This window comes from Thrips palmi, unplaced genomic scaffold (assembly GCF_012932325.1).
Source record: "Thrips palmi isolate BJ-2018 unplaced genomic scaffold, TpBJ-2018v1 HiC_scaffold_3, whole genome shotgun sequence".
Lineage (NCBI taxonomy): Eukaryota > Metazoa > Arthropoda > Insecta > Thysanoptera > Thripidae > Thrips > Thrips palmi.
In genome coordinates, this window is record NW_023144630.1 from 3087562 (window position 1) to 3113193 (window position 25632).

General features: G+C 57.6%; 1 protein-coding gene across 1 annotated transcript in view; it reads left to right on the forward strand.

Annotated features, from left to right (window-relative positions):
- Positions 1 to 683: 683 nt before the first annotated feature.
- Positions 684 to 25632, forward strand: part of LOC117648406 (homeobox protein prophet of Pit-1) — a 29137-nt gene continuing 4188 nt past the window's right edge. The window contains exons 1-4 of the mRNA XM_034390913.1: positions 684 to 884; positions 7242 to 7537; positions 12727 to 12817; positions 13147 to 13354. Coding sequence (XP_034246804.1) covers positions 770 to 884; positions 7242 to 7537; positions 12727 to 12817; positions 13147 to 13354 — 710 coding nt within the window. The 5' untranslated portion in view covers positions 684 to 769. The remainder of the gene's footprint in view (positions 885 to 7241; positions 7538 to 12726; positions 12818 to 13146; positions 13355 to 25632) is intronic.

Sequence of the window (25632 nt, forward strand, 5' to 3'; positions counted from 1 at the left end):
GTTCGAGCCGAGCCGCAAATAGGCCTGAGCCGAGCCGGGGCTGTTTAAATACGGCGCGGCCGAGCCGAGCCGAGGCGGAGGTGCAGCCGAGGCTCGGCGGGGGGGCTTCATTAGCAGCGTAGTGGCATGGAGACAAGCAGCAGTCTCCGCGAGTCAGGCCGACCAGTTTTCGGCGCGCGATTCAGTCCAGAAGAAAGTGGATTGTCGCTAAATGGGGCGGGATCTAAACGACGAGGCGGGGACACTCGACCGGGGCGTGAAGCCGCGAGGGAAGAGTGGGCCAGAAGACCGGTGGAGGCGGTCAAAATTCTGGACGCGTTTTGAACTCCGGAGTCGCTAAATGGGACTCGAGCCGAACGTGTGACCCCACCAATGGATTCCTCGTTCGGAGAGCAATCCATTGGTGGGGTCACACGCTCGGTTCGAGTACTATTTAGTGACTCGCTTGGTGGCGACGAGGCGACACTCATTCGCGCTGTCCGTCCCTACGGTCCCTACACTGCGGGGCAGGGAGGGGATGGGCTGTGCTCCGCCCAGGACCGCCAGGACTGGGGTGGGGACATGTGACAGTGTGCTGCCTCCCGAGGGGTGGGGGAAGTGGTGGTGGGGAGCGGCGGCCGGTGGCGCGGCGTGGCGCGGCGTGGCGCGGCGGCGGGGCCAGCCAGTCCGCGTTCATCCTCCACTCGCGGCGGTCGCCTCAGCGCGCCGTTCCCTCAAGCCGGTGTTCCCCGGCGTCGTCGTCCACGTCGTCGCCCACGTCGTCGTCACCATGATGGAGCACAAGCCCCGACACCTGGCCGTGGCCGCCACCACCACGCCGTCGAGCCGCGCGCGCGCCGTCTACAGCATCGACCAGATCCTCGGCAACGACAAGGCCAAGGACGGTGAGTGCCACCGTGTGTGTGTGTGTGTGTGTGTGATACGTGTGTGTGTGTGTGTGTGTGTGTGTGTGTGTGTGTGGTGAGTGAGTGAGTGAGTGAGTGAGTGAGTGAGTGAGTGAGTGAGTGAGTGAGTGAGTGAGTGAGTGAGTGAGTGAGTGAGTGAGTGAGTGAGTGAGTGAGTGAGTGAGTGAGTGAGTGAGTAAGTGAGTGAGTGCACGTTTGAGTGCCGCATCAAACCCAAAGGATACAGACGCAGCGACTGGCTCTCATAGTGCAACGGATTACAGTGAGCTCGTTCGGAGAGCAATCCATTGGTGGGGTCACACGTTCGGTTCGAGTCCCATTCAGCGCCTCTGGAGCTCAATGAGCGTCTAGAGTTTTGGCCGCCGGTCTTCTGGCAAAACCACTGCGTGGCGCGACAACTGCGTCGTTTAAAAGTGCGCCTTTTTGACGTGTGCCGAGCGGCAGCCGAGCCACGCCACGCCTCCGCCGAACGCCGCCAGAGGGCGCTGAAGGCAGCCAAAGCAGCCAAAGGCCCGAAACTGATTTGGTTTCGCCCGCCGCGCGATGCGAGACGACTTGCCCCGCAGCAGTTTGCGCGTTTGAAGTTTCGGGGGTCCCCAGAGGGGTCCCTGGAGGGGTTCCTGGAGGGGACCCCAGTGGGGGCCCCAACCGGGCCGGGCCCCCAGTCGCCCTCAATCAGATCTGTCGCTAAGTCAAACAAGGTTCCCAGGGTGCTATGGCAAACAGGGGGTCGGGCGGCGCGGGGCGAGGGGGTCGGCAAGTGCAGATCACCACGGTGGACCATTTCATGCCATGTTTTTCAAATTCTCTGCTGTTTCGCAACTTGCTATTTACACCAGGTTTGTGAGCACTTTTTCATCCGATCGCTCTGGGAGACATGTTTAAAAAGGCTCCTAATCGAAGAAAAAAAATACACGCACTTTTTAAAAATTATACAGAAATAGAGAATTTTTGAAATACTAAAACCAAAAAAGATAAGATACGATAATAATTATAATTTCCTTGAGCAGTGACAATGTCCGCACCAGTAAAAAAATTTGCATGAAAAACATAAAGAGGTGCGTTGAAATGTTTTCAAATTTGCAAATTTCGATACCCCCTATCTACAACCGCTTACCAGCATAGGAATCCCTGCAGAGTTAAGCGGTTGTAGATAGGGGGTATCGATTTGTGGGTACGAAAAGAATGAAATGAGAGTCTCGCGTGGGTGCACTGGATTGCAGTGTGCTGCACCGCGACGGGGCGGGTATTTTTGTTGTTGTTATTTTTGCCGCTGACGCCACGGCGGCGTGCGCCCCGGGCCCGATAGCCGGCGGGTCTATTAGCTACTGGACCCGCACAGTGGGCCAGAAGACCAGTGGAGGCGGCCAAAACTCCAGACTCGTTTTGAGCTCCACAGGACTCGAACCACACGTGTGACCCCACCAATGGATTCCTCGTTCGGAGAGCAGTCTATTGGTGGGGTCACACGTTCGGTTCGAGTCCCATTCAGCGACTCTGGAGCTCAAAACGCGTCTAGAGTTTTGGCCGCCTTCACCGGTCTTCTGGCCCACTGTGGGGCGGCCGGACATCCCGGATCACTGGGCTCCGGTCGGAAGTCCAAGTCGCACGCCGGAAAGAACGCCGATCTCATTGGCAAGTCTATTTCCGAGCGATTGGCGCGACCGCAGTGTGCTGACTCTCGCTCTGTCTCTCTCGCGCCCCCGCGGCACGCCGGGACGCGCCGTGAGTGCGACAGAGACGCAACGCGGCGGAACCAAGAGCGTCACGCACGCGTCGCGTTTCCCGGTCAACTCTTTCGCAAACTCTTGATGTTGTTGTTCTTATTGTCGGCGAAAAAGGCGCGCGATTCGTTCGGGCCGTGGCGCGACACTGTTTGAGACCCTTTCTTCGTCACTTTGGTGGAATTTCCGCGCCCGGGACGTCTGGGAGACTTTGCCGCCTACACTGGAAGCCTCTCCGGCCGACGAGGGGCAAGTTGGCCAACTTGCATTGTGCGAAGGCTGACGCACAGTGGGCCAGAAGACTGGTGGAGGCGGCCAAAACTCTAGACGCGTTTTGAGCTCCAGATCGCTAAATGGGACTCGAACCGAACGTGTGACCCCACCAATGGATTCCTCGTTCGGAGAGCAATCCATTGGTTGGGTCACACGTTTGGTTCGAGTCCCGTTCAGCGACTCTGGAGCTCGAAGCACGTCTAGAGTTTTGGCCGCCCCCTCTGGTCTTCTGGCCCACTGTGTGACGCCAAGGCGTTAGCCCCTGCACTGCAAAGCAAAGGTATTTCATTAATTACGGGGCAATTGAAAGGACTCGGAGTTGTAGCAGCCATTAGACTCATTAAATAATCCGAGAATTGTAATTACCTGCAATTGGGTGCCTCGCAGAAGGAGCAGGACAGCGAGATAAAGATAGATAAAGAGAGACAACAACTTGACCCCGTCCAACTCCAACAAAGACCTAACTGCAGCGCGGCAGCCAGCTCCGGCATAATTAAATTTCTTTTTTGAATCCACCCAGTGTCTTTATTAAAGCTCTTGGCCCGGGGATCCTTTTGAAGAGGACGTTATTAAATGACATTCATGCAGTGAACGGAAAGAGTTCAGACACTTGAGATATTTCTTTGAGTCGGGCGCCCGTTGCCGTGAGACGGTGAAACGGGGGCACAAGGAATGATATTCTCTCGGAAATGGGAGGATTAATTCTGTGCCGGAGAAAAGAGGGGCACAGAAAAAAGACAATATTCGGAGGAGCCATCATCTAATTGAGAGAAGGTTTGCATTACTGAAGGGATTATTCGCGTTCGTGGCGAAAAGATATTAAACAGGCAGCGCCAGAAGTTTTAAGTTGGATTGGGGAAATTTAATATGCCGGACCCCCGAGCTTGTGTCAACTTTGCAGCGCCGCAGAACGGCCATCGGGGCGGCGGGGGCGGCGGGGGGACGTCCTCTTCTCCGCCTCCGTTCCGCCCCGCCCACCGGCAGGACCTTCGTCCCAACCGCGTGGGTCGCGATCCCAGCGGCGACCGCCATGTCACACTGTGGACAAGGAGACCGGTGGAGGCGTCCAAACCCCGGACGCGTTTTGAGCTCCAGAGTCGCTAAATGGGACTCGAACCGAGCGTGTGACCCCACCAATAGATTGCTCTCCGAACGAGGAATCCATTGGTGGGGTCACACGTTCGGTTCGAGTCCCGTGTAGCGACTTTGGAGCACAAAACGCGTCTGGACTTTTGGCCGCCTCCACCGGTCTTCTGGTCCACTGTGCACCTTGGTGATCCCACCCTCAGCCCCACCCCGGCCTGGTCATCCTCACCCGATCCCTCCCCGATCCCTCCCTCTGCGCGCAGGCAAGCGTCTGCTGCCCCGGCGCCCTGCCGCTGACAGGTCCGACTGCCGCTGACAGCCTGACAGTCGAATTGGCCCCACAGTGCCCGCACCGTGCCCGCCGCGGCCTCACCGCGACAAGGCCTCTTCATAATTAGGTCCACCCACCTGGTTAGCCCATTAGATTAGAAAAGGTTTCGTCATCGTCGCAGGCGCGCAGCCGCCGGGAGGCGAACCCGGGCCGCGGGCGGGGCCGGCAGGGCGGCCACTACGCTGGTAGTAAGGCACGCGCGGCGTGCGGATCGGGGGATTCCCGCCACCTGGCTCGTCTGCGCCGCTCTCTCCGTCTCTCTCTCTCCCACCCGCACTCTCTCCCTGTCTCTCTCCCCCGCCCCGCGCTGGGGCCCCCGGCGGGGCTGTAGCAAGACGCGCGGCTCCGGGCGGCGGCCCACCGCCGCCACGAGTGCGACAGAGACAGCGCCAATAATTCCATTTCTCCATCGCCGGCTGGGCCCGCTTGGATTTCCCGTCCGTGAGAATATCAACTGTCGCCAAAATTTTTGTTGTTTTTGTCCGTGTTTTTGAACGGCTGGAGCGCGGTGCGCACAGTGGGCCCGAAGACCGGTGGAGGCGGCCAAAATTCTAGACGCGTTTTGAGCTCCAGAGTCGCTAAATGGGACTCGAACCGAACGTGTGACCCTACCAATGGATTCCTCGTGCGGAGAGAAATCCATTGGTGGGGTCACACGTTCGGTTAGAGTCCCATTTAGCGACTCTGGAGCTGAAAACACGTCTAGAGTTTTGGCCGCCTCCACCGGTCTTCTGGCCCACTGCGGTGCGCGGTTCCAGCTGAGACGCGTTCGTCCCGGAATTCTCCAGCAGAACGCCTCCGGACAAAACGAGATAAATAGAGCAAACCAGTGGGTTTTAATTTGAGCAAAGCCCCGGCGCGTCGGCGTACTTCACACACACACCCGCACAAAGGGGGCTACAGTGTATTCGAATCGCATTGTCGGAGGCGGCGACCTGGACCTGTCTCGGGTGCAGGTCTGTGCGTCTGTGTGTGTGTCCGTGTGTGTGTCCGTGTGGGTGTGGATCTCAAAGGGCCGCCGGCGGGTGCAGCACGGTGCAGCACACTGTGTACAGGTGCGGCCATGGAGACAGTGTACGTCTCGGGCTGGATTACAAATAAACGCCGCCAGTTCTCGTTTTTCATAACTTTGCTGCTTTCCTCCGCAGAATCAAAAAAAAATAATGGGTTTATTTTTTTTTTCTATTTTTTGGTCTGCATTTTCGGTGACAATTTAAAAAAAAAGGCTGCAGTGATATTGCTATTTCGATTTTCGAGTGTGCCACGCCGCGTACGAACTGACGAGTGACTGACGAATGTGACCGGCGAGCCACTAGAAGCCACCGGCGTGGATGACGTTATTTGCCCACTAATCCGTGTCTATGACATCATTAAAACAAACAAAGCGACTCTCAATATTTTATTTCCCCGCCCACGAGGATTATCTCCAACTAAATGCATATTGTCCATATTGTGCGCCAGTCTGGCCGCTCCGCGCGCCGGATCAACAACACACTGCAAACAGGGAGGGGGAGGAGCAGCGGCCAAAAGCCTCCAGACTATTTTTCTAAAAGCGCCCGGTTTAAAACGCTGGTTCTCTTTGGGAAACGCGACCTGTGGCGTATATCACAGTGGGCCAGAAGGCCGGCGCAGGGCGCCAAAAATGTAGCCGCGTTTTGAGCTCCAGTGTCGCTAAATGGGACTCGAACCGAACGTGTGACGTTACCAATGGGTTGCTCTCCAAGTTTCATCACGAGTAAAGCTTTTGTCTCTCTCATCCCAAACTCTCGCTTCGTGCGTGGATACGTCTAAAGGGTAAAAAAAAAATCTTTTAAAAGGTACAGCCACTTTGGAGAGCGAGGGGGTGTGGCCTACATCGAAGATCCATGTGCTAATCTGAGCGGCTAATACAGACCGGCACGGCTCCCTGCAGGGCTAGCCGGCACACTGAGAGTCGCTTTCGTCGCTCTGTCTCCGTCGCACCGGCCGGGAACGCCCCATGAGTGCGAGAGAGACGGACTCTGGGGCGGCAGGGCTTGGCAGTGCGCCGGCGCACCCCTACCCCTTCCCATGTTGCTTCTCCTTAATCCCTTTTGTTCTGCTCGTCCTGGCCGCAGTGTACACCAGGCGATGTAGACAACTAAGCCGATCGTCCAGCTAATTTGAGCCCCGCAGGAAAATAGGAAGATTGTTTTACAAGCAGAGAGCTACATTTTCAACAAAAAAAAATTAAATTGGGAAGTGAGTAGTGCTGGTCAGGTTTCGGAGCCGGTCGTTCGACAGCCCTTGATCGGAAGCTAGAACGCGCAGTGCGTTAATGTCGCCTCCAAATGGGGAGCTTCGGGACGGGACGACCAGTGGGCTGCAAGGCCAGTGGAGGCGGTCAAAATCCCAGCCGCGTTTGGAGCCCCAGAGTCGCTAAATGAGACTCGAACCGATCGTGTGACCCCACCAATGGATTGCTCTCCGAACGAGGAATCCATTGGTGGCGTCACACGCTCCGTTCGAGTCCTGTTCAGCGACTCTGGAGCTCAAAACGCGTCTGGAGTTTTGTCCGAGTTTTGGCCCAGTGTTATGTGGAGGCGGTCCTTCCGGGAAGCGCTTTGTCGCGGGCGGCGCCTCGCATCTCGACCCTGAGTCCTGAGTCCCGCCGCCTTGTTTTGGGCCTCTCCTCGTGTAATTTGCTGCGACAGTGCTGCGCCTTTGTGAGACTGAAATCCTATCTATCGGTGGGAAACGAGCCGCCGATGGAGCCGTCGTGCGTGGGAGAGAGAGACAGAGAAACTCTATCCATTTGAATATGCGTCGCTATCGATGCCCGGTCTTTCACTGTATCGTTGTCGCGAGAACAACTAGGAAATACTCGCCAGAGGAGAGAAAAAAAGCGTATAAAAACACAGCAAAAAATGTCCGCCTTTTGACACACTGTTTTTCTTGCCGCAGAGGACCCGGCCAAGGGAGACAGTGGCTCCACCACGTCGGGGGACTTGGACCTGACCACGTTCTCCGACGTGGACGCCGAGATCGGCGCCGACCTGGGCTCCGGCGGCGACGGCCCCGGCCTCGACGGCCTCGACGGCGACATGAACCGGCCCAGGAAGGTGCGGCGCTCCCGGACCACCTTCACCACCTACCAGCTGCACCAGCTGGAGCAGGCCTTCGACCGGTCGCAGTACCCCGACGTCTACACCCGCGAGGAGCTCGCCTCCAAGCTGGACCTCAGCGAGGCCCGCGTGCAGGTCAGTGCCAAGTCTGTCTGTCTGTATGTCTGTCTGCCTGTCTGTCTGTCTGTCTGTCTGTCTGTCTGTCTGTCTGTCTGTCTGTCTGTCTGTCTGTCTGTCTGTCTGTCTGTCTGTCTGTCTGTCTGCCCCGGACGTGTTTTGACCTCCAGAGTCGCTAAAGAGGTCTCGAACCGAACGTGTGACCCCACCAATGGACTGCTCTCCGAACGAGGAATCCATTGGTGGGGTCACACGTTCGGTTCGAGTCCCATTTAGCGACTCTGGAGCTCAAAACGCGTCTCGAGTTTTGGCCGCCTCCACCGGTCTTCAGGCCCACTGTGCCCTAATCCGGCCGATGAATGACATTTCTGCACTGCCGCCCCGCCGCCCCACGCGCTGCCCCGCGCTGCCTTTCGGCCGTCGCTTGGCCGGCGAGCGCGGAGCGGGTCGCGGCCCTCCACTGTACGAGAGCCACTCCAGCCGCCGACGCACGCGTGCGCAGCGCGGCACGCCACGGCACGCTGCGGCTTTTCAAACGCGTAATAACCCCATTTTGACTGTAATTCCATTCTACAAAGTTAAAACGCTCAAGGCGAGTGGCCGACACATGGCGGACTCGAAGGGAAAGGGGAGCAAAGGGGACCGAAGAGTACCACCGTACAAAGGGACCTCCTCGAGAGGCACTACTTCTCCAGCAAGGCAAGGCAGCCGGCTCCAGCCAGCTCCAGCCAGCCCTGTGCCGCGGTCCTGGACCTGGATTCAGAACACGCAGTGCCGGCGGCCAAAAATTCCAGCGCTCCGGAGTCGCTAAGCAGGACTTGAATCGAACGTGTGACCCCACCAATGGATTCCTCGTTCGGAGAGCAATCCATTGGTGGGGTCACACGTTCGGTTCGATTCCCAATTAGCGACTCTGGAGCTCAAAACGCGTCTAGAGTTTTGGCCGCCTCCACCGGTCTTCTGGCCCACTGTGGCTGTCCTTGCGCTTTCGGCTTGCCCTGGCGGCACTTGGCGAAAGTCCCATAAAACACTTAATCCGTGCCGAGACTAGAGGACCAGAGGCGAAAGGGACTTCGCCACTTGGCGACCTGAGCAGCGCGACTGAGCACTCTTATTTTGCTCCCATTCTTTTCACCCCAACGAAGGACGAGGCGTGTGCTCCCCCCTCCCCTCCCCCTCCCCCCCCCTCCTCACCCCTCCCCTCCTCTCCCCTCCCCTCCCCTCTCCTCCCCTCCCCCTCCCCTCCCTTCCCTCGGCTCCTCTTTGCCGTGACACCGCGCTGGATCGAATGGCATCGCATACAATACAATGCACATTAGCCACCATGTTATCAGCAGCCTTATCTCTCGCTAAGTAATTTAACGTCGTTTCGTTGGCGATAACATCGCCCCCTTTGCAGCACCCCGCCGCCGCCCCGCTGCCAACGTTTGAAAAAAAAAACACAAAAAAAGAAACAGACGTGAAAAGGTGGAAACGGTAGATATCCACTCATCGACGCTCCGTCCGTGTCCATCCGGAGCGGTGCCGTCCGCGTGCTGTTTCACAGTGACCCCGTTGAGAAAAAAAGAAACAAAAATGGAACAGTGGCGCTATCTTCGTCTCGCGAGTCGCCAAGGCGTTGCAAGGGCGCAGTGCGGGGTAGAGACGGCTCGGCACGGCACGGCTCGGCTGAGCCAAGGCGCCAAGGCTGGGCCCAGCGCCTGTGAGGTAGGCCCCCCGGCGCGCGCGGGTGGCCGGCCGCGGCCTACGCCGGGGTTCGCAGGCGCTTCCCGCAGGAGGCGGTCAGAAGCCCGGACGCGTTGTGAGCTCCAGAGTCGCTAAAAGGGACTCGAACCGAACGTGTGACCCCACCAATGGATTGCTCTCCGGACGAGGAATCCATCGGTGGGGTCACACGTTCGGTTCGAGTCCCATGTAGCGACTCTAAAACTCAAAACGAGAAAAAAATGGCCTGTGCTGGGATTCGAACCCGGGTACGAGACCACCTTGTAGAGCACCGCTTTGAGCGCGCGGAGACGGGACGACAAGGCGAGGCCGAATTATAGTCGCATTGTTCGCGGGCAATTATCCACTGTGGGGACGAACCACCCCCTCTGTCGCCTGCGCCCCGCCAGCGCCCTGGAAGCAGAGAGAGAGAGAGAGAGAGAGAGAGAGAGAGAGAGAGAGAGGAGAGAGAGGAGGGAGAGGGTGGGGGTGGCGGCCCGGCGTGTGAGAACGGCTCAGCCTAGTCCGATCTAATTGACGATCTCGGCTTGTCAAGTGAGTGCGTCCTGATCTTTGGCACGCGCCTCCCCAGTCCACTGCACCGGCAATAAGACACACACACACACACACACACACACACACATGCATCAGGCTCATTTAATTACGAAGGATTAATTCTTGGCTTTTTTCTGCTTCTTCCCATTTTTCTTCCTTCTTTTTGGTACAGAAGCACCGTGTGGGCGGTAATTTGAAAATGAGGCACTGTTTGTAATGTGTGTGTGTGTGTGTGTGTGTGTGTGTGTGTGTGTGTGTGAAACCCGCTGAAAGGCACTTAATTCCTCGTTATTAGGACAGACTGGTCTGTTTGTCGTTCTGTGACTCCCACTGTTAATCGTTGCTCCCGTGGGGCACTTTACCGTCCCTACGGATCTCCCGCCCGCTCGCACACTGCTAAGTCAATCGGCGAGAGAGAGACAGAGCGGCATCGCCGATTTGATCGCGGGTCGCCGGCCAGCGGGCACGCCTCGCGAAGCAGGGACAGAGAGAGAGAGAGAGAGAGAGGAGAGAGAGAGAGAGAGAGAGAGAGAGAGAGAGAGAGAGAGAGAGAGAGCAGAGCGTCTATTTGCACCGTCCAGAGAGCCTAATAAAAACGCGTGCAAACCTCTCGCTGTGTGTGGCGGCCTGGCGGCGGCGAGGACGGGGAGGGGGAGGGGAGGGGAGGGGAGGGGAGGGGAGGGGGGAGGGGAGGGGGGGGGTCGAGTGTAGTATTAAAGAGACGTCTCGTTCCATTCAATTAGATTCGTGTGAGCGAGCAGACCATATCACGGACAGTGGCCTGCGCGTGTGTGTGCGTGCGTCGGTGTGTGTTTGGTCGTGCGTACGCGCGAGTGTGTGTGTGTGTGTGTGTGTGTGGTGAGTGTGTGTGTGTGAGGTGAAGTCGATATGGAGAGGTGAAATCGGGGGTAGGGGTAGTATATTGTAGTGAGTCGCTAAGTCAGCCGGGCCGGCAAGGCAACCGGCCTGGCCATGGGAAAAGCAAACACGGCATCGCGCTCCGCTCGTGCCGGGGGCAACAGACGGACAGACAGACAGACAGACCGCCACTGCCCGGGGGCGGTTTTACGCCCCAAGCCGTGGGAAACGTATGCGACAGTGTCACCACTCTTCCTTCTGCCAAACGGTTCCAATTTCTATCGCTTCCTTGTGTTGGCTGCACGCTGCAAAACAAAAGTGAGGCTGAATCGATTGAACCTCATGAGTTTCCAAATTTTCGCTCAACGGAATAAGATTTAAAGTTTCTGTCGATTCGACCGTGTTGGAACTTTTAGCCATTGCGAAAACGCTGCTTGGAATGCGGTCGTCGCGATGTGTTCGTCACTCTGCGATGCGTTTTGAGCCCCCTGCACGTCGCGCACTGGCTGAGCAGAGCAGTCGATTAAATTTAATCGACTTAAAAAGATTTAACCGCAGGGAGGATCGATCGGGGTGGCAGAAAATTTCTCAAGCCGCGCAATGGGCGCACATCCGCCCGGCACACTGGACACTCGTCACTTTGTGGACCACCGGGCGGAGTGCATTGGAAAGGGAGAGAGAGAGAGGGAGGGAGAGAGGAGAAAGGCTAATTCACGGCAGGAGGAGGTGGAAATAAGAAGGAGCGACGATGATGTGTGAGGGAGAAGGAAGGGCGAGGGCAATTGGGGCATTGTAGTCTGAACACAATGGCTGTAATCGGATGTCCGATAGAGAGAGAGGGAGAGAGAGAGGAGGGGGGAGGGGGAGGGGGCACTAAGGGGTGAAACCTGCTATTAAAGATTGAAACCCGCTTCTTTGTATTGGAGAGTTTCCCTTCTTTTTCGTCTGCTTCACAGTGCTCCGCCTCGCAGCACAGAGCTTGGCGGGGCTGACGAGTCACCCAGGCGTTTTGAGCTCCAGAGTCGCTAAGTGGGACTCGAACCGAACGTGTGACCCCACCAATGGATTGCTCTCCGAACGAGGAGTCCATTGGTGGGGTCACACGTTCGGTTCGAATCCCATTTAGCGACTCTGGAGCTCAAAACGCGTCTAGAGTTGTTCGGCACACCTTGGCGGCGGGGCGACGCGCTAACGTAGGAGGCAGCGTCAATGGCCGCTCTAATTTCGGACTTAGCCGCCATCATACACGTATTCATGGCCAGTCAGAGAGAGAGAGAGAGAGAGAGGAGAAGGTTCCTAATTGAGTTTCGCGCAGCTTGCCGGGATCTTCCCAAGGACCGACCTTTCAGAGCTGCCCGCTCGGACCCACCCCCTTTCCCCCCTTTCCCTCACACCCCCACTCCCCCGCCCCTCTCTCTCACCCCCACCCCGCGACGGCCGTCCGGTCCGCAGACTGAGCCCCTTAGAGCTCGCGCCACCACAATTGGACGGAATCGCACTTAATTGGCCCGATTTGGCTAATTGAGCGAAAGAGTGAAAGAGAGGCAGGGGAGGGTGCGAGGGAGGTGTGAGGGAGAGGGTGAATAAGTGAAGAGGTTTTTCGCTGCGCCTAGCAGACAACGCGTCTGCGCCGTCGTGGTTTCTCAAAAACTTTGCTCATTTTGTTGTTGTTGTTTACAACAAATTTATTGAAAAGTCATTGATGAAAACATGAAGTCATCATAGACTCACACCTATCTACTGTTTAAAGTCGAGCTGTCTAGGTTCGGTTAGGTGACCGCGTGTGTCACCAGATGCACTGAGTCGCCCCCCAACTATGTACCTGTAAAAAAAAAAACTGCAGACGCGAGGTTTCTCGTTGTTTGCGCCCTGGCTGGGCAGAAGGCGGGAAGATGTTGTTATTGGGTGTGACCCACTTGGAGATACTGCCGACACGTGTGGCTGACGTCACAGACGCACGCACACAGACACACACGCACACACGCTAACGAGGGTGGCGATCCCCTTATAATAAGACGCGGCGTACTTCAAACGCCACGCCGCCTCGTCCGCATATTCGCTAACGTGTTTGCCTCGCCTCCCTGTTGCAGGTGTGGTTCCAGAACCGGCGAGCCAAGTGGCGGAAGCGGGAGAAGGCGCTGGGCAGGGACACCACCTCCTTCATGCACCAGCCGCCCGGAGGTAAGCCCAGCCAATTAAAAAGCTCACATCAAAAGTCACAAAGAGGCTTTCGCGGAGGAGCCCACAGTGCGGGGTGGAAGACCGGCGGAGGCGGTCAAAACTCCAGACGCGTTTTGAGCTCCAGAGTCGCGAACCAGGGCTTGAACCGAACGTGTGACCCCACCATTGGATTGCTCTCAGAACGAGGAATCCATTGGTGGGGTCACACGCTCGGTTCGAGTCCTGCTTAGCGACTCTGGAGCTCGAAACGCGTCTAGAGTTTTGTCCGCCTCCACCGGTCTTCCAGCCCAACTTGTTGTCCTGCAATCTAACGCTCCCCTTCCCCGCAGGCATGCCCGACTTCGCCGTGCACCCCGGACTGCCGCTGCCGCCGCCGCTGGGCCCGGAGCCCTTTTGGCCCGGGCTGGTGTTGAACCCGGCCACCCTGAACCTGGGCCTGCCCGGCGCGCCGCCGTTCCCCTGGCACTCGCTGCAGTCCCTGCAGTCCCTGCAGTCGCTGCCGGCGCAGCCCTCCAAGGCGCTGCACATGCTGTCGCAGTACATGCTGTCCGGAGGGCTGCCCTTCCTGCCGCACCACGGCGGGCCGCCGTCGCCGCCGCAGCCCGTGCACCAGCCGCGCCACCACCACCTCGACGCCGCCCCCTCCCCCGACGACCTCCGCTCCCGGTCGCGCGCCGCCTCGCAGAGCCCCCAGGGCCTCGGCCCCGCCGGCCCCGTCGGCCCGCTGGACGCCAGGAAGACCTCCAGCATCGACAGCCTGCGACTCGCCGCCAAGGACCTCCGCGACCACCGCGACCACCGCGACCACCGCGCCGACAGCCCGTAGTCTTGTTTTCGTTTAGTAGTCAACGTGCCATACTTGTTGTTGTTTAGGAGGCATTTCTCTCAGATTTTTTTTTTTGAAAATCATCAGTGCTGTTAGGTTAGTGTGTTCTTGACCATGCGAGGAAACTCCATTTACTTTATTGACACGTGAAGACAATACAGAGTAGGACTTGTTGAATATCATTTGTTTTTCGTTTTTGATTTGTTTTAGTCTCGTGACTAATGTGTATACTCATAGACTTTTCTGTAAATAAAATAGCCTTGGTACTCATTGCTTTGGCCGAAAGCCATGATGTGTCTAGTGGATTTTAATTTATGAGTAACTTATTGACGTCTGTAATTATAGAAATTATAGAAAAATTGTCCTTCTTTAGACCTGTACACTTGTTATTCTGCTTTTTTATTATAGATATCTATAAATATATATATAAATATATGTATGCTGCCAATACTTAACCAAACTTGAATCAGTGCAAAGATATGATATATTTCTTGTTTTATTAAAAAAAATGACAAACATAACAGCTTTCTGATTTCACACAATCCACACAAATACCACCCTTTCTTCCATAAAAAGAAAATTTTACAGAGAAAACAAGCAAAGTGGCGTAAGACCATTGTGCCAAAAAATGAAAATAAAAACAAAACAGAAGCAAACAAAAAAAGAGTCCAAAATAAAAATGAGACTCACAACAAAGTCGAAAAGAATGACGCTTGTGGGCTGCCTTGGTTGGGGCTGTCATAGCACGCACACCTTTCTGCCAAAAAGGGGTAAATAACCGTTTCCAAATGTGGGCACTCGAAACACACATTCGCACGTCGTGCAGGTGTGGCCCGAGAGCTCGGCGAGTGCCTGGAGTGCCTCGAAACGACTTAATTTCGGCGCCAAAGTTGCCCCACGCCACGCCCCCACCAAAAACCTGCGAAAAAAACTTTAAAAAAAGGGTGAAAGTGTCTCTAGTGCGTCTAAATGGCTGCGTGGAAAGGGTGGCCCGTTGATTACTCGTTTGTAACAGCATTACACCTCGCCTGGGGCCCCGCCCCGCCCCGCCCCGCTTCGTCACACAACCCATTCGGCGTTTATTTTTTTCGCAAACCACATCACGCCTTTTAAACACAGCCCGGCACAGCCTGTGCATGTGTGTGCGTGGATGGGGCGTTAATCACCCCATTTTCTCGCCCGCGACATTAAATAGAGGCGGGAAGAAAAAAAGAATTGGACTTTGGCGCCATTGAAGTTTTAGCATGGGTCACTTGGGGCAGTTAATGATATTCATGGCCTTCGTTTGTGGGGCGTTGACCAGAGTGGCCAGCAAACGCGACTCAGGGAATGAATCCGATTTCGCAGTGCCGGGGACAAGGGATGGCCCAACCGTGAGGACCAGCTCGCGAAGCAGCGTCAACAATTTTCCAATCTGAATCGATGTGAAAAAGAAACAGTTTGATTCCAACTGAATCAATTTTTTTATTGTGGTGGTGACACCTTGAGTGGTTGACAAGGCACCCGGCGTAGAATAAAAATTAGAAAATTATGATTTGTGAGACTGGGACACTGCTGCACCGAAACTCCAGGAGGCCGAAAATCGGAGACCCACCCCGTAAAGTCTCGAGGACCGGAGTTCGAATCCCAGCGTACTCCATTCTTTGTATCCGATCAGCCCCGGATAAACTACTACCTGGTAACGAGGAGAGCGATCCCTTTTAAAGAGTTTTGCATTACAAAGGGCACGAGTGCGGTCAAGTGTTAATTTCGACTGACAACACAATGAGCGAAAGGCACGGGCGGGCCAGACCAATTTTTGTGACGGCAGAGATTGAACCACACAAACACGGAGCCATATATCGGTTTCACTCACACACACATGCTCTCTCTCCCTCTCTCTCCCCCCCCCCTCTCTCTCTCTCTCTCTCTCCCTCTCACGCACACACACACATGAGAGCAATAATTTCCTACGCTTTGCACAAAAAAGGAACAATCACGTTGGCATCATGGAGCGGCCGGTGTATTGGCAGCACTGCGGGATAAAAACACTCTGATCCTCTGATTGGCCCGCGGTGACCGCGGTGCCCGCGGCCGGTGCGACATCATCACACACTCACCGGAAATGAGTTTTTCAGTTTCATATCAAGTGAGAACGAATTTGGCAAAGGATCCCCCGCTGTCCGTGAAACAAAACAAGACGGGCGGGGATATATCGCGCGGACAGAAAAACAGCGGTTCGGACGGCCAATCTGGCTCGGCGGTGCGGGACGAGTAGAAATATATATGCTGTCTGCGGAGCCGCGCATTGGGGCCGGAATCGCATTCAAATCGGAGAGGTGGGGCAGGACGCGGCGGCCAAAGCCCCGCCGGTGGGCCGGCAGACCGGCAGGCGGACAGAACCCTAGACGCGTGCAGAGCTCCAGAGTCGCTAAATGGGACTCAAAACAATCTAATACAGCTGCAAAAGAAAAAAAATTGACAGCAAAAAGTGGCAATACGAAAGTCTCTAGGAGACCCGCCGATCAGCTTCGGTGTTCTTATGGGAACCGGGCCTTCATCCGACGCTCCCTGCCGCGCAATTCGACAGATTAGTGGGTTCGTATTGGGCTGGCCCACCCGAAGTGCGCGCGGTTTCTGTGGTACAGTGAGAGTCCAGATTCAGAGGCCTTACCTCAGAGGGGTCACATTGGGTATTTGAACCCGCGACCCCGAGTGCCGAGTCTAGTCAACTCCTCTACCCTGACCGCTCAGCCACCGAACCAGCTTGTCAGCGGTGATGTCGCAACTCCTCTTGAGCTGCCGTTCGAGAAATCAGGTCCCGAAAAAATGGTACTTTGGTCGGTCTCGAACCCGGGACCTGCCGCTTCCCACACCGTGCTCTTAACCACTGAGCCACCGGGACGCCATGGCACTCGCCCTGCCTGCGCTGGTACCCAATCTTCTCTGGATATACCTCCTCAAGCAATTGGTCGCCGAAAAAATTGTGTGTTTTACCGGTCCCGAACCCGGGACCTGCCGCTTCCCACATCATGCTCTAAACCACTGAGCCACCGGGACGCCATGGCACTCGCCTTGCCTGCGCTGGTACCCAATCTTCTCTGGATATACCTCCTCAAGCAATTGGTCGCCGAAAAAATTGTGTATACTACCGGTCCCGAACCCGGGACCTGCCGCTTCCCACACCGTGCTCTTAACCACTGAGCCACCGGGACGCCATGGCACTCGCCTTGCCTGCGCTGGTACCCAATCTTCTCTGGATATACCTCCTCAAGCAATTGGTCGCCAAAAAAATTTTGTGTACTACCGGTCCCGAACCCGGGACCTGCCGCTTCCCACATCCTGCTCTTACCACTGAGCCACCGGGGACGCCATAGCTCTCGCCCTGCCTGCGCTGGTACTGAATCTTCTCTGGATATACCTACTCAAGCAATTGGTCGCCGAAAAAATTGTTTATACTACCGGTCCCGAACCCGAGGGCGGGGCGGGGCGGGTCAAGCTCTGCAGTCCCACCGAAATGCGCGTGACACTAGCAAGAAAGCGACGCGATGGCGGCCGCTGCGGTTGCACCGTGTTATTTACAAACGTTGTCATCAAGTGGCGCGTCATTAGCGACGGCCCGGGAGGGGGGGGGGGCGGATTCGGATCTCGGATACAATGTGTACAATGAGTATGATGCTGTAATGGCTGTTGTCCTGGGCGTGGCCATGCCGTGTGCCGCCAGTCCGACCGGCTTGGACAACTTCAGCGATCGCCCACCACACCAATAGTTGCCACCACAGATTTCACCATTGTGTGACAATGTCGTTCGAAACTTTGGTGCCGCCCGTGCCACCCGAACAGGCCGTCGTTTGGGTGGATTGGCAGTGTAGTTGCAGAACGAAATTCACTCCCCCCGTCCGTTGGCGACCAAAGAGACCTCCTCCGGGGCGACGGGGCGGGGCGGGGCGGGACGAGGGAGCCGCATTCACAACCAGTCACACGAGAGTACTTTTTACACCAGCTTTGCGGCCCCAGTGTAACATTTCAACGCTAAATGACGCTTCGCTTCCTCTTGGCGGTGATAGGCGGTCTCGGCCCAAAGGCCCTCCTTATGAATGGTGTTGGCCAACAACGAGTGTGTGTGTGTGTGTGTGTGCGCGCGCGCGCGTGTGCGTGTGTGTGTGTGTGTGTGTGTGGTGTGTGTGTGTCCGTAAGGGCGGCATCAGTAGCCGGCGGTAGCAGCTTGCAGATTATGTTCACGTTTGTGGCCACACCGCCTTGTGACACTGTTGCCGCTGGTTTGTCGTGTGTGTGTGTGTGTGTCTCCCTCAATGGAAGGGGTGGACTGGCGAAGGATCTACGACTACTGAGGAAGAAGAAGAAGAAGAAGAAGAAGAAGAAGAAGAAGAAGAAGAAGAAGAAGAAGAAGAAGAAGAAGAAGAAGAAGAAGAAGAAGACACGCGCGCTTGCGAGCACACACACACAGAATGAACATTATTACACTACTTTGGAGGCTGTTCGAACACCGTACGCTTGTTTGAAACTTAACTAATGCAGTTTCCTTTTGAAACCACAGACGATGATGTCTAAACCCCTTATTACGGCCCACAATGCACTGCGCGCTGCGGACACCCCACCGCGCCACCCCACGCCGCCCCGCCCCGCCCCGCCCCGCCCGGCCCCGCCACCCCCCGGGGCGCGGGATTTCAACTGCCGGCTGCAGACGGCGGCCCCGATCGGCCCGAGTGCTAATTGCTACTTAGCAAGGACCACTTGTGGTCGCGGAGACTTAAATGCGCGTTCCGAGTCGCTAAATGGGACTCGAACCGACCGCGTGACCCCACCAATGGATTCCTCGTTCGGAGAGCAATCCATTGGTGGGGTCACACGTTCGGTTCGAGTCCCATTTAGCGACTCTGGAGCTCGAAACGCGCCTAGAGTTTCGGCCGCCTCCACCGGTCTTCTGGCAAACCCACTGTGCGCTGGCACGCGTGGGGCGTCGCTGAAGCAGACCTCAGGTGATCTTTCCTCCGAATTCAAGGGGCCGGCCATGCGGTAAGAAAGAAAGGGGCGGTTTTCAAAAAAGGAAACAAGAATGGGAGGAGAAGGCCGATTCCTGGAGAAAGGAGACGAGAAGAAGGACTCGAAGGGGACGCGCGCTAAGGACCGCGACACTGTGGTTTGTTCCTCTACCCCACGCTGCGCCACTGCAAGGCTGCGAGCCGCTGGCGGAGCTCCCTGGTGTATTGTGGCGTGTTGACAAATTCGGTGGGTGTGAATAAGTTTCATGTGATGTGTGCATGAGCCTGTTTGCGCGTGTGTGCGTGCGTGCGTGTGTGTCTGTGTGTGTGCATGTGTGCGCGCGCGTCATACGATATTCCACCTCATTTGCCCCAGGTGTTGTGTCCAGATCATGTTTATTGGCCTGCCTGATGAGGCTGGGGGGCGGCCTTTGCAGTGTGGGCACCGTGTTGGGGGAGCCGCCCAGGCAAAGCGAATCACCGCCGCTATTTGCCCAGGCCGGGCCGCCATGCCGGTCTAGTGGTGCACAGTGGGCCAGAAGACCGGTGGAGGCGGCCAAAACTCTAGACGCGTTTTGAGCTCCAGAGTCGCTGAGCAGGGCTCGAACCGAACGTGTGACCCCACCAATGGATTCCTCGTTCGAAGAGCAATCCATTGGTGGGGTCACACGCTCGGTCTGAGGCGTGTTTAGCGAATCTGGAGCTCAAAACGCGTCTAGAGTTTCGGCCGCCTGCACCGGTCTTTTTGGCCCACCACTGTACGAATCCGGCAGCGCTAGCAGCAAGAAACCCATGTCAGTTTGCATTTCATAATTTTTTAAACAATTTAAAAAAAAACATGATGCTTTGTTTGTTCTCCACGCCCCTAATCATTCCCCACTGTAGTGCTCCTGACTCGCGCACGTCGTAACCAGCAGTGCAAACACGGGGCTGGAGGTGCGTCTCTCTCTCTCTCTCTCTCTCTCTCTCTCTCTCTCTCTCTCTCTCTCTCTCTCTCTCTCTCTCTCTCTGCCGGAAGCAGGTCATGCTTCCCTAACGCTGCTAACGTGACGGCAGTAGCCCGGCTCGATGAGAAAATTAGTCCGCGCTCCTGATTGGGTTATCTGCTGTCTGCGGACTGATTCCGAGAGTCGTCTTCGTCGCTCCGTCTCCCTCGCACTCGTGCGGCGTCCGCTGTCGGTGCGAGGGAGACGAAAACGACCCTCGGAATCGGTCTGCTGGCTGGACGCTGCCGGGTCGCGGCGGCGCGCCTGGCGGGGAGAAGGGGAAAGGGAGGGGAGGGGGAATCGGCGCCGAGGGACGCCGTCGATCAGTGAGTGTGAGTGATGTGATCTGGCCGGGTCGGTGAGCGGCGTGCGAACTACTGCACCAACCCCCTCCTGCGGGGAGGGGGAGGGGGCAACAATGGGCCAATCAGGGGTAGGGCCGAACGAGCGGCGAGCGCGGCGACCGCGGCCGGCGAGGGTGGTTCAATTACCCGCTCTTTAGCCGCGCTGAAAGTGATCGGGCCAACCTGCGCAGTCGGCCCGTCACGTCGCGCTTGTTGCCGCTCTCGTCGGCGGACAAATTTTTTGTCGTTTGAAATTGCACTCGAATTGAACGTGTGACCCCACCAATGGATTGCTCTCCGAACGAGGAATCCATTGGTGGGGTCACACGTTTGATTCGAGGCCCGTTTAGCGACTCTGGGGCTCAAAACGCGTCTGGAGTTTCGGCCGCCCGCGCCGGTCTTCTGGCCCACTGTGGCGTCCGTTTCCACGGCCGCGTCGCGGTGCGTCGCTGTGCGTCGCGGTGCGTCCCGGTACCGACGAGCGAGCCGATGAGCGCATTGTCTCTGCCCACTCCGCCAAGGCGCGCCAAGGTGTGGGAAGCGGCTCTGCGTCGCTCTGCGCTCGGAGCACCGCGGGAAGAGCGACGGGGCTATTGGCGAGGGCACTGACTGCGGGGGTAGTTTTCCTCCTGTCGCACCACACTCGGAATTGGGTGGTAAAGCAAGCGTTCCTGGCCGAAATTCGGGCAGTGAAGCTGATGACGCGTCCATTGTCGACCTAAACCTGACTTGGCAGCGGCGCGGCGCGAGGAACGGGTTGGCGGCAAGTGTCGTGTGGATGTTGCGGACGTGACGTCATCACGTGACGTCATCACGATGCGGAACACGGCCCGATTTCCATTCGCAGCGGATGCGGCGTATCACCCCGATGTGCGCCATTCACACCGACGCACACACGCACACACACGCAGGCTCGTTGGTTATGGCGAGTCGCACCTGTGCAATTGGGCCCGCACCGCGCGCGGTCACTTCACCGCCAACCGACCTCTGGCTGGACCTGGTAACCCTGGCAACCCTTTCGACACTGGTAAAAAGTGCACATTGCCGCCCGACTACGTGGCAAGGCAGTGCCCAGTGACGATGAGCCTCGTTCGGAGAGCAGTCCATTGGTGGGGTCACACGGTCGGTTCGAGTCCCATTTAGCGACTCTGGAGCTCACGACGCGTCCGGGGCTTTTGCCGCCTGCGCCGGTCTCCTTGACGGTGTATCGGCGACGCGTTTGCCGCTTCATTTGGCGCGGCCCGTCCACGGAGAACGCGGAGTCCGGGGAGTCCACTCGAGAGGCCGGCCGGCAAATTGAATTGGCGCGATGAATGGCCGAGTCGGCCGCCAATGAATGGACGAATCGGCCGCCGAATTGGCGTGCGCGCCTCGCACCTGGAAGGCCTCCACCAAGGCCCATACCGCCAAGGCACGCCGCCAAGGCACGCCGACGACCGGGGCACCGAGACGAGGACGCCGACGACGCGCGTCCCTTGTGTTCCTTGACCGCGCCAACCGCCACCCGCAAGACGCGGCGGAGCGTGCTGGACACACACACACAAACACACACACACACGCACACACGAGGGACAAACAGACGATCGAAACACACACACACACACACACACACACACACACACACACACGCGCGCGCGCGCGCACACACTCAGGCACACGAAAGTGTCCGTGTGTGCGAGATGTCGCCATGGCGACGGAGGCCCCGCACGGCCCAGACAGCGCGTCGCCCGACGTCGCCCCGAATGGCCCCAATGGGGTCCTTGAGTCCTTTGTCGGTCAGCTCGACGACACGGACAAAAAAAAAAGAGAGATGCGATGAAATTGGCTCCTCACTCGGCTTTGACGATTTGCGAATGGGAGGCCCAATTATTTGCGGTCTTAGCTCATTAGTCAGATAGGGGCTTGGCGTGTTTGCGTTCCGTTTTGACGGATCGATCTCCGAGTCTGTCGATCTATCGCTGCCGATAATGGGTGCTTTATTGCTGTCCAGGTGGAGGACTACCGGCGGTACACGATAAGATTAGGTGGTAACACGTGGCCGGTACCAGGGCCGGGTACCAGGGGTGGGAACGGGCGCCGTGCTGCCCGCTGGCTGCCCGCTGGCTGGCCGATGGCCGTCGGCTGTGGGGTAATTGCAACACTTTGACGAGCCGGACTCACAGTGGGCCAGAAGACCGGTGGAGGCGGCCAAAATAACGGACGTGTTTTCAGCACCAGAGTCGCTACGTGGGACTTTGTGACCCCTCCAATGGACAGCTCTCCGAACGAGAGAGAGAGAGAGAGAGAGAGAGAGAGAGAGAGAGAGAGAGAGAGAGAGAGAGAGAGAGAGAGAGAGAGAGAGAGACGAAGCTAACGTCGTTACTTCACAGCCGGCAGTTTGCGCGCCACGTTGGGGCTGTGGTGGGCCCTCGGTGTGGCGGGCCCCCTGCGTCGGTCCAGCCTGCGCCCCGCCCCGCCCCACCCCGCCCCACCCCACCCCGCCTCGGACCGGAAGGAGCCGGAAGTCGGAAATGGGGCGAATTGGGGGAAATGAAGGGGAAAGAGCAGGGGCTCTTCTCACACGAACCACCGCCGTCTCGGTGTCGTTTTTGGCGTCGTTGCCGAAGGCCGAGGGGCTGCTGCCCTCGCAAGGTGGTGCAGGGGGCGGAGCAAGTGGAGGGAAACAGCAGAGTGTTTCATTTTCATGGGACTCGAACCGAACGTGTGACCCCACCAATGGATTCCTCGTTCGAAGAGCAATCCATTGGTGGGGTCACACGTTCGTTTCGAGGCCCATTCAGCGACTCTGGAGCTCAAAACGCGTCTGGAGTTTCGGCCGCCTCCACCGGTCTTCTGGCCCACTGTGCGACAGGCCGGCGTCTGCCTCCGTTCCATCTCGGCGCGGCTGCAATTGGTGGGGTTTGTCGCCTCAACTGCCAAGCGCCGCCGCCGCCGAGGAGGGCCCGCTCTTCTGAAACAATCGGCCGTAACGAGAGAACAACGATCTGCTCGAGGCCGCGGCGTTCGGCGGCATTCGGCACACTGCTAGTTCATTTCCTGGAGTGCAGCGAGCCAAACAGCAATCTCCCTCCAGACTCCAGACGCCGAGCCCGTGCACATTCCCAGTAACGCCACCGTAACGCACAGTGGGCCGGACGCGTTTTGAGCTCCAGTGTCGCTAAATGGGACTCGAACCGAACGTGTGACCCCACCAATGGACTCCTCGTTCGGAGAGCAATCCATTGGTGGGGTCACACGTTCGGTTCGAGTCCCATTCGGCGACTCTGGAGCTCAAAACGCGTCTAGAGCTTTGGCCGCCTCCACCGGTCTTCCGGCCCACTGTGCGCCGCATCAGGACACCCGAGCGGAGGGCCGGACCAGGTGGCCGCGGTTGCCGCGTGTCCTTGGAGGAGCCCAGCTGGGGTTGAAACGGGTCTGCCCAGCACCGTCCCGGTGCGCTGGGGCGCGGGGTATCGCCGGCGAGCACATGCGCCCCGCTGGGCGCTAAGGCCCCGCCGGCTGCACCGGCCCGTCCGCGGCATAGCGCCACCGTGTGGCGCCACCTCGCGGCGGCGGCGCGAACCACCACGGGGCGGCCGCCGAGCCGCCCGCGCCACCACACAGAGCGCGCCAGCGTCGCGGACGGGGAGGGCTGGGGATGGCGTGCCGCACTGAGCGGGCATCGCGCGCCCGCCGCACCGCACTGCCCCGCACTGCCCCGCACACGACGAGCTGAGAACCAGAACCCCCGAAGTGTAAATCGGACTAGTACTCCAAACAAATACATATTGAAATTTTAAAAAATCGATTCGCAAAATTGGATTGAAACCGAACGTGTGACCCCACCAATGGACTCCTCGTTCGGAGAGCAATCCATTGGTGGGGTCACACGTTCGATTCGAGTCCCATTTAGCGAGTCTGGAGCTCAAAACGCGTCCGGGATTTTGACCGCCTCCACCGGTCTGTGCACTCCCTGGCCCTGTCAATAGTGGATCCATTACCGGTCGGAACAAGCGCTGACATGACGCCACGACAGGAATCGGCTAACTAGGGGCACAATCTTGATCGGCGGCGCTGGGCACTGCCCACGCCACTGCCCACGCCACTGCCCACGCCAACAAAAACAACAAAAACAACAAAAATAAACGGTGTTGATCCGATTCCATCAGCGGGCCATCCCATCAAGTCGAATCGGAGTGGTAATGACCAGCCCCTGTGGAGGGCGCCGCGGCCGCCACACCGCCAAACTACAGTGGGCCGGAAGACCGGCGGAGGCGGCCAAAGCTCGAGACGCGTTTTGAGCTCCAGAGTCGCTAAATGGGGCTCGAACCGAACGTGTGACCCCACCAATGGATTGCTCTCCGAACGAGCAATCCATTGGTGGGGTCACGCGTTCGATTCGAGTCCCATTTAGCGACTCTGGAGCTCAAAACGCGTCTGGAGTTTTGTCCGCCTCCGCCGGTCTTCTGGCCCACTGTGCGGCGGGCACGCTTTTTTTTCGAGCTCGCAGTGCGGCAGTGCGGTCTTTGTGCCGCGTGGTGTCGCGTTACAAAGGCGGCGTCACAAACAAGCAAAGAGGTTAAATCGTCTTCACGCTCCCCGGTCGGCCGGTCGGGGGGTTAAGTAATAGTAAGTAGTGCGACCGGCATCGCCCGGCGTCGAGCTCTGTCTCTCTCGCGCCTCGCGTCCCTGCGCCACGCCGCCCGAGTGCGAGAGAGACAGAGCCTGCGCTGCGGTCTCAAAAGCCGTCGAGGGATTACACGGTCTTTGTTCCTTTAACGCGCCGGGACCGCAGAGGCCAGTGCAGCAGACGGCCGGAGTGAGTTACAGTCGTTTAAGTAATCGGTGTGTGTGTGTGTGTGTGTGTGTGTGTGTTGTGTGTGAGTGCGTGTGTGGGGGGGGGGACGCACTCTGCACGTCGGACACAGGCGGTGAGGCACAGGCCGATCTTTGCCGCTCGAAGCCTCCTGGAGGTAGGCATCCCACATTACAATATCCGCCTGTGAGTACAGTGAAAAATTAAGTTTGAGCTCAGTACGCACTTAAGTCCTCCTTAAGCACACACTTCAGTGCCCTATGTGTGTACTCATACTAAAGTTTTTAGTGTAGTCAAAAAGTGCGACACGACCCACCTGCCCCGAAAGCCAGCCCCGGGTACGCGATGGGAGAGCCACCCGGAGAGAGAGACAAATTCAAACGCCCCCACCACCGGCAGTGGCCGGCAGGGCAGCCGACCGCAAAGTGGGTTGGATTAACCAATCCGCGCTGCGCCGCGCCGCGTGGAGTCGACCAGCCCAGCGGTCCAGCGCGGTCCAGTCCGACCAGTGCGGCTGACGCGTCCAGTTGTTTAATAAGGGCAAGTCATTACCGCAGGCCGCGGGGGGCCCCACTGGGCCGCACGGATGATGGCCATTTTGGCGCCATTTTGGCCGGCCGGGGAGGCTCTCCCAGCCCCGTCTCGGTGGGCCAGAAGACCGGTAGAGGCGGCCAAAACTCTAGACGCGTGCAGAGCTCCAGAGTCGCTGAACGGGACTCGAAACAATCTAATACAGCTGCAAAAAAAATTTGACGGCAAAAAGTGGCAATACGAAAGTCTCAAGGAGACCCGCCGATCAGCTTCGGTGTTCTTATGGGAACCGGGCCTTCATCCGACGCTCCCTGCCGCGCAATTCGACAGATTAAGTGGGGTTTGTGCGTA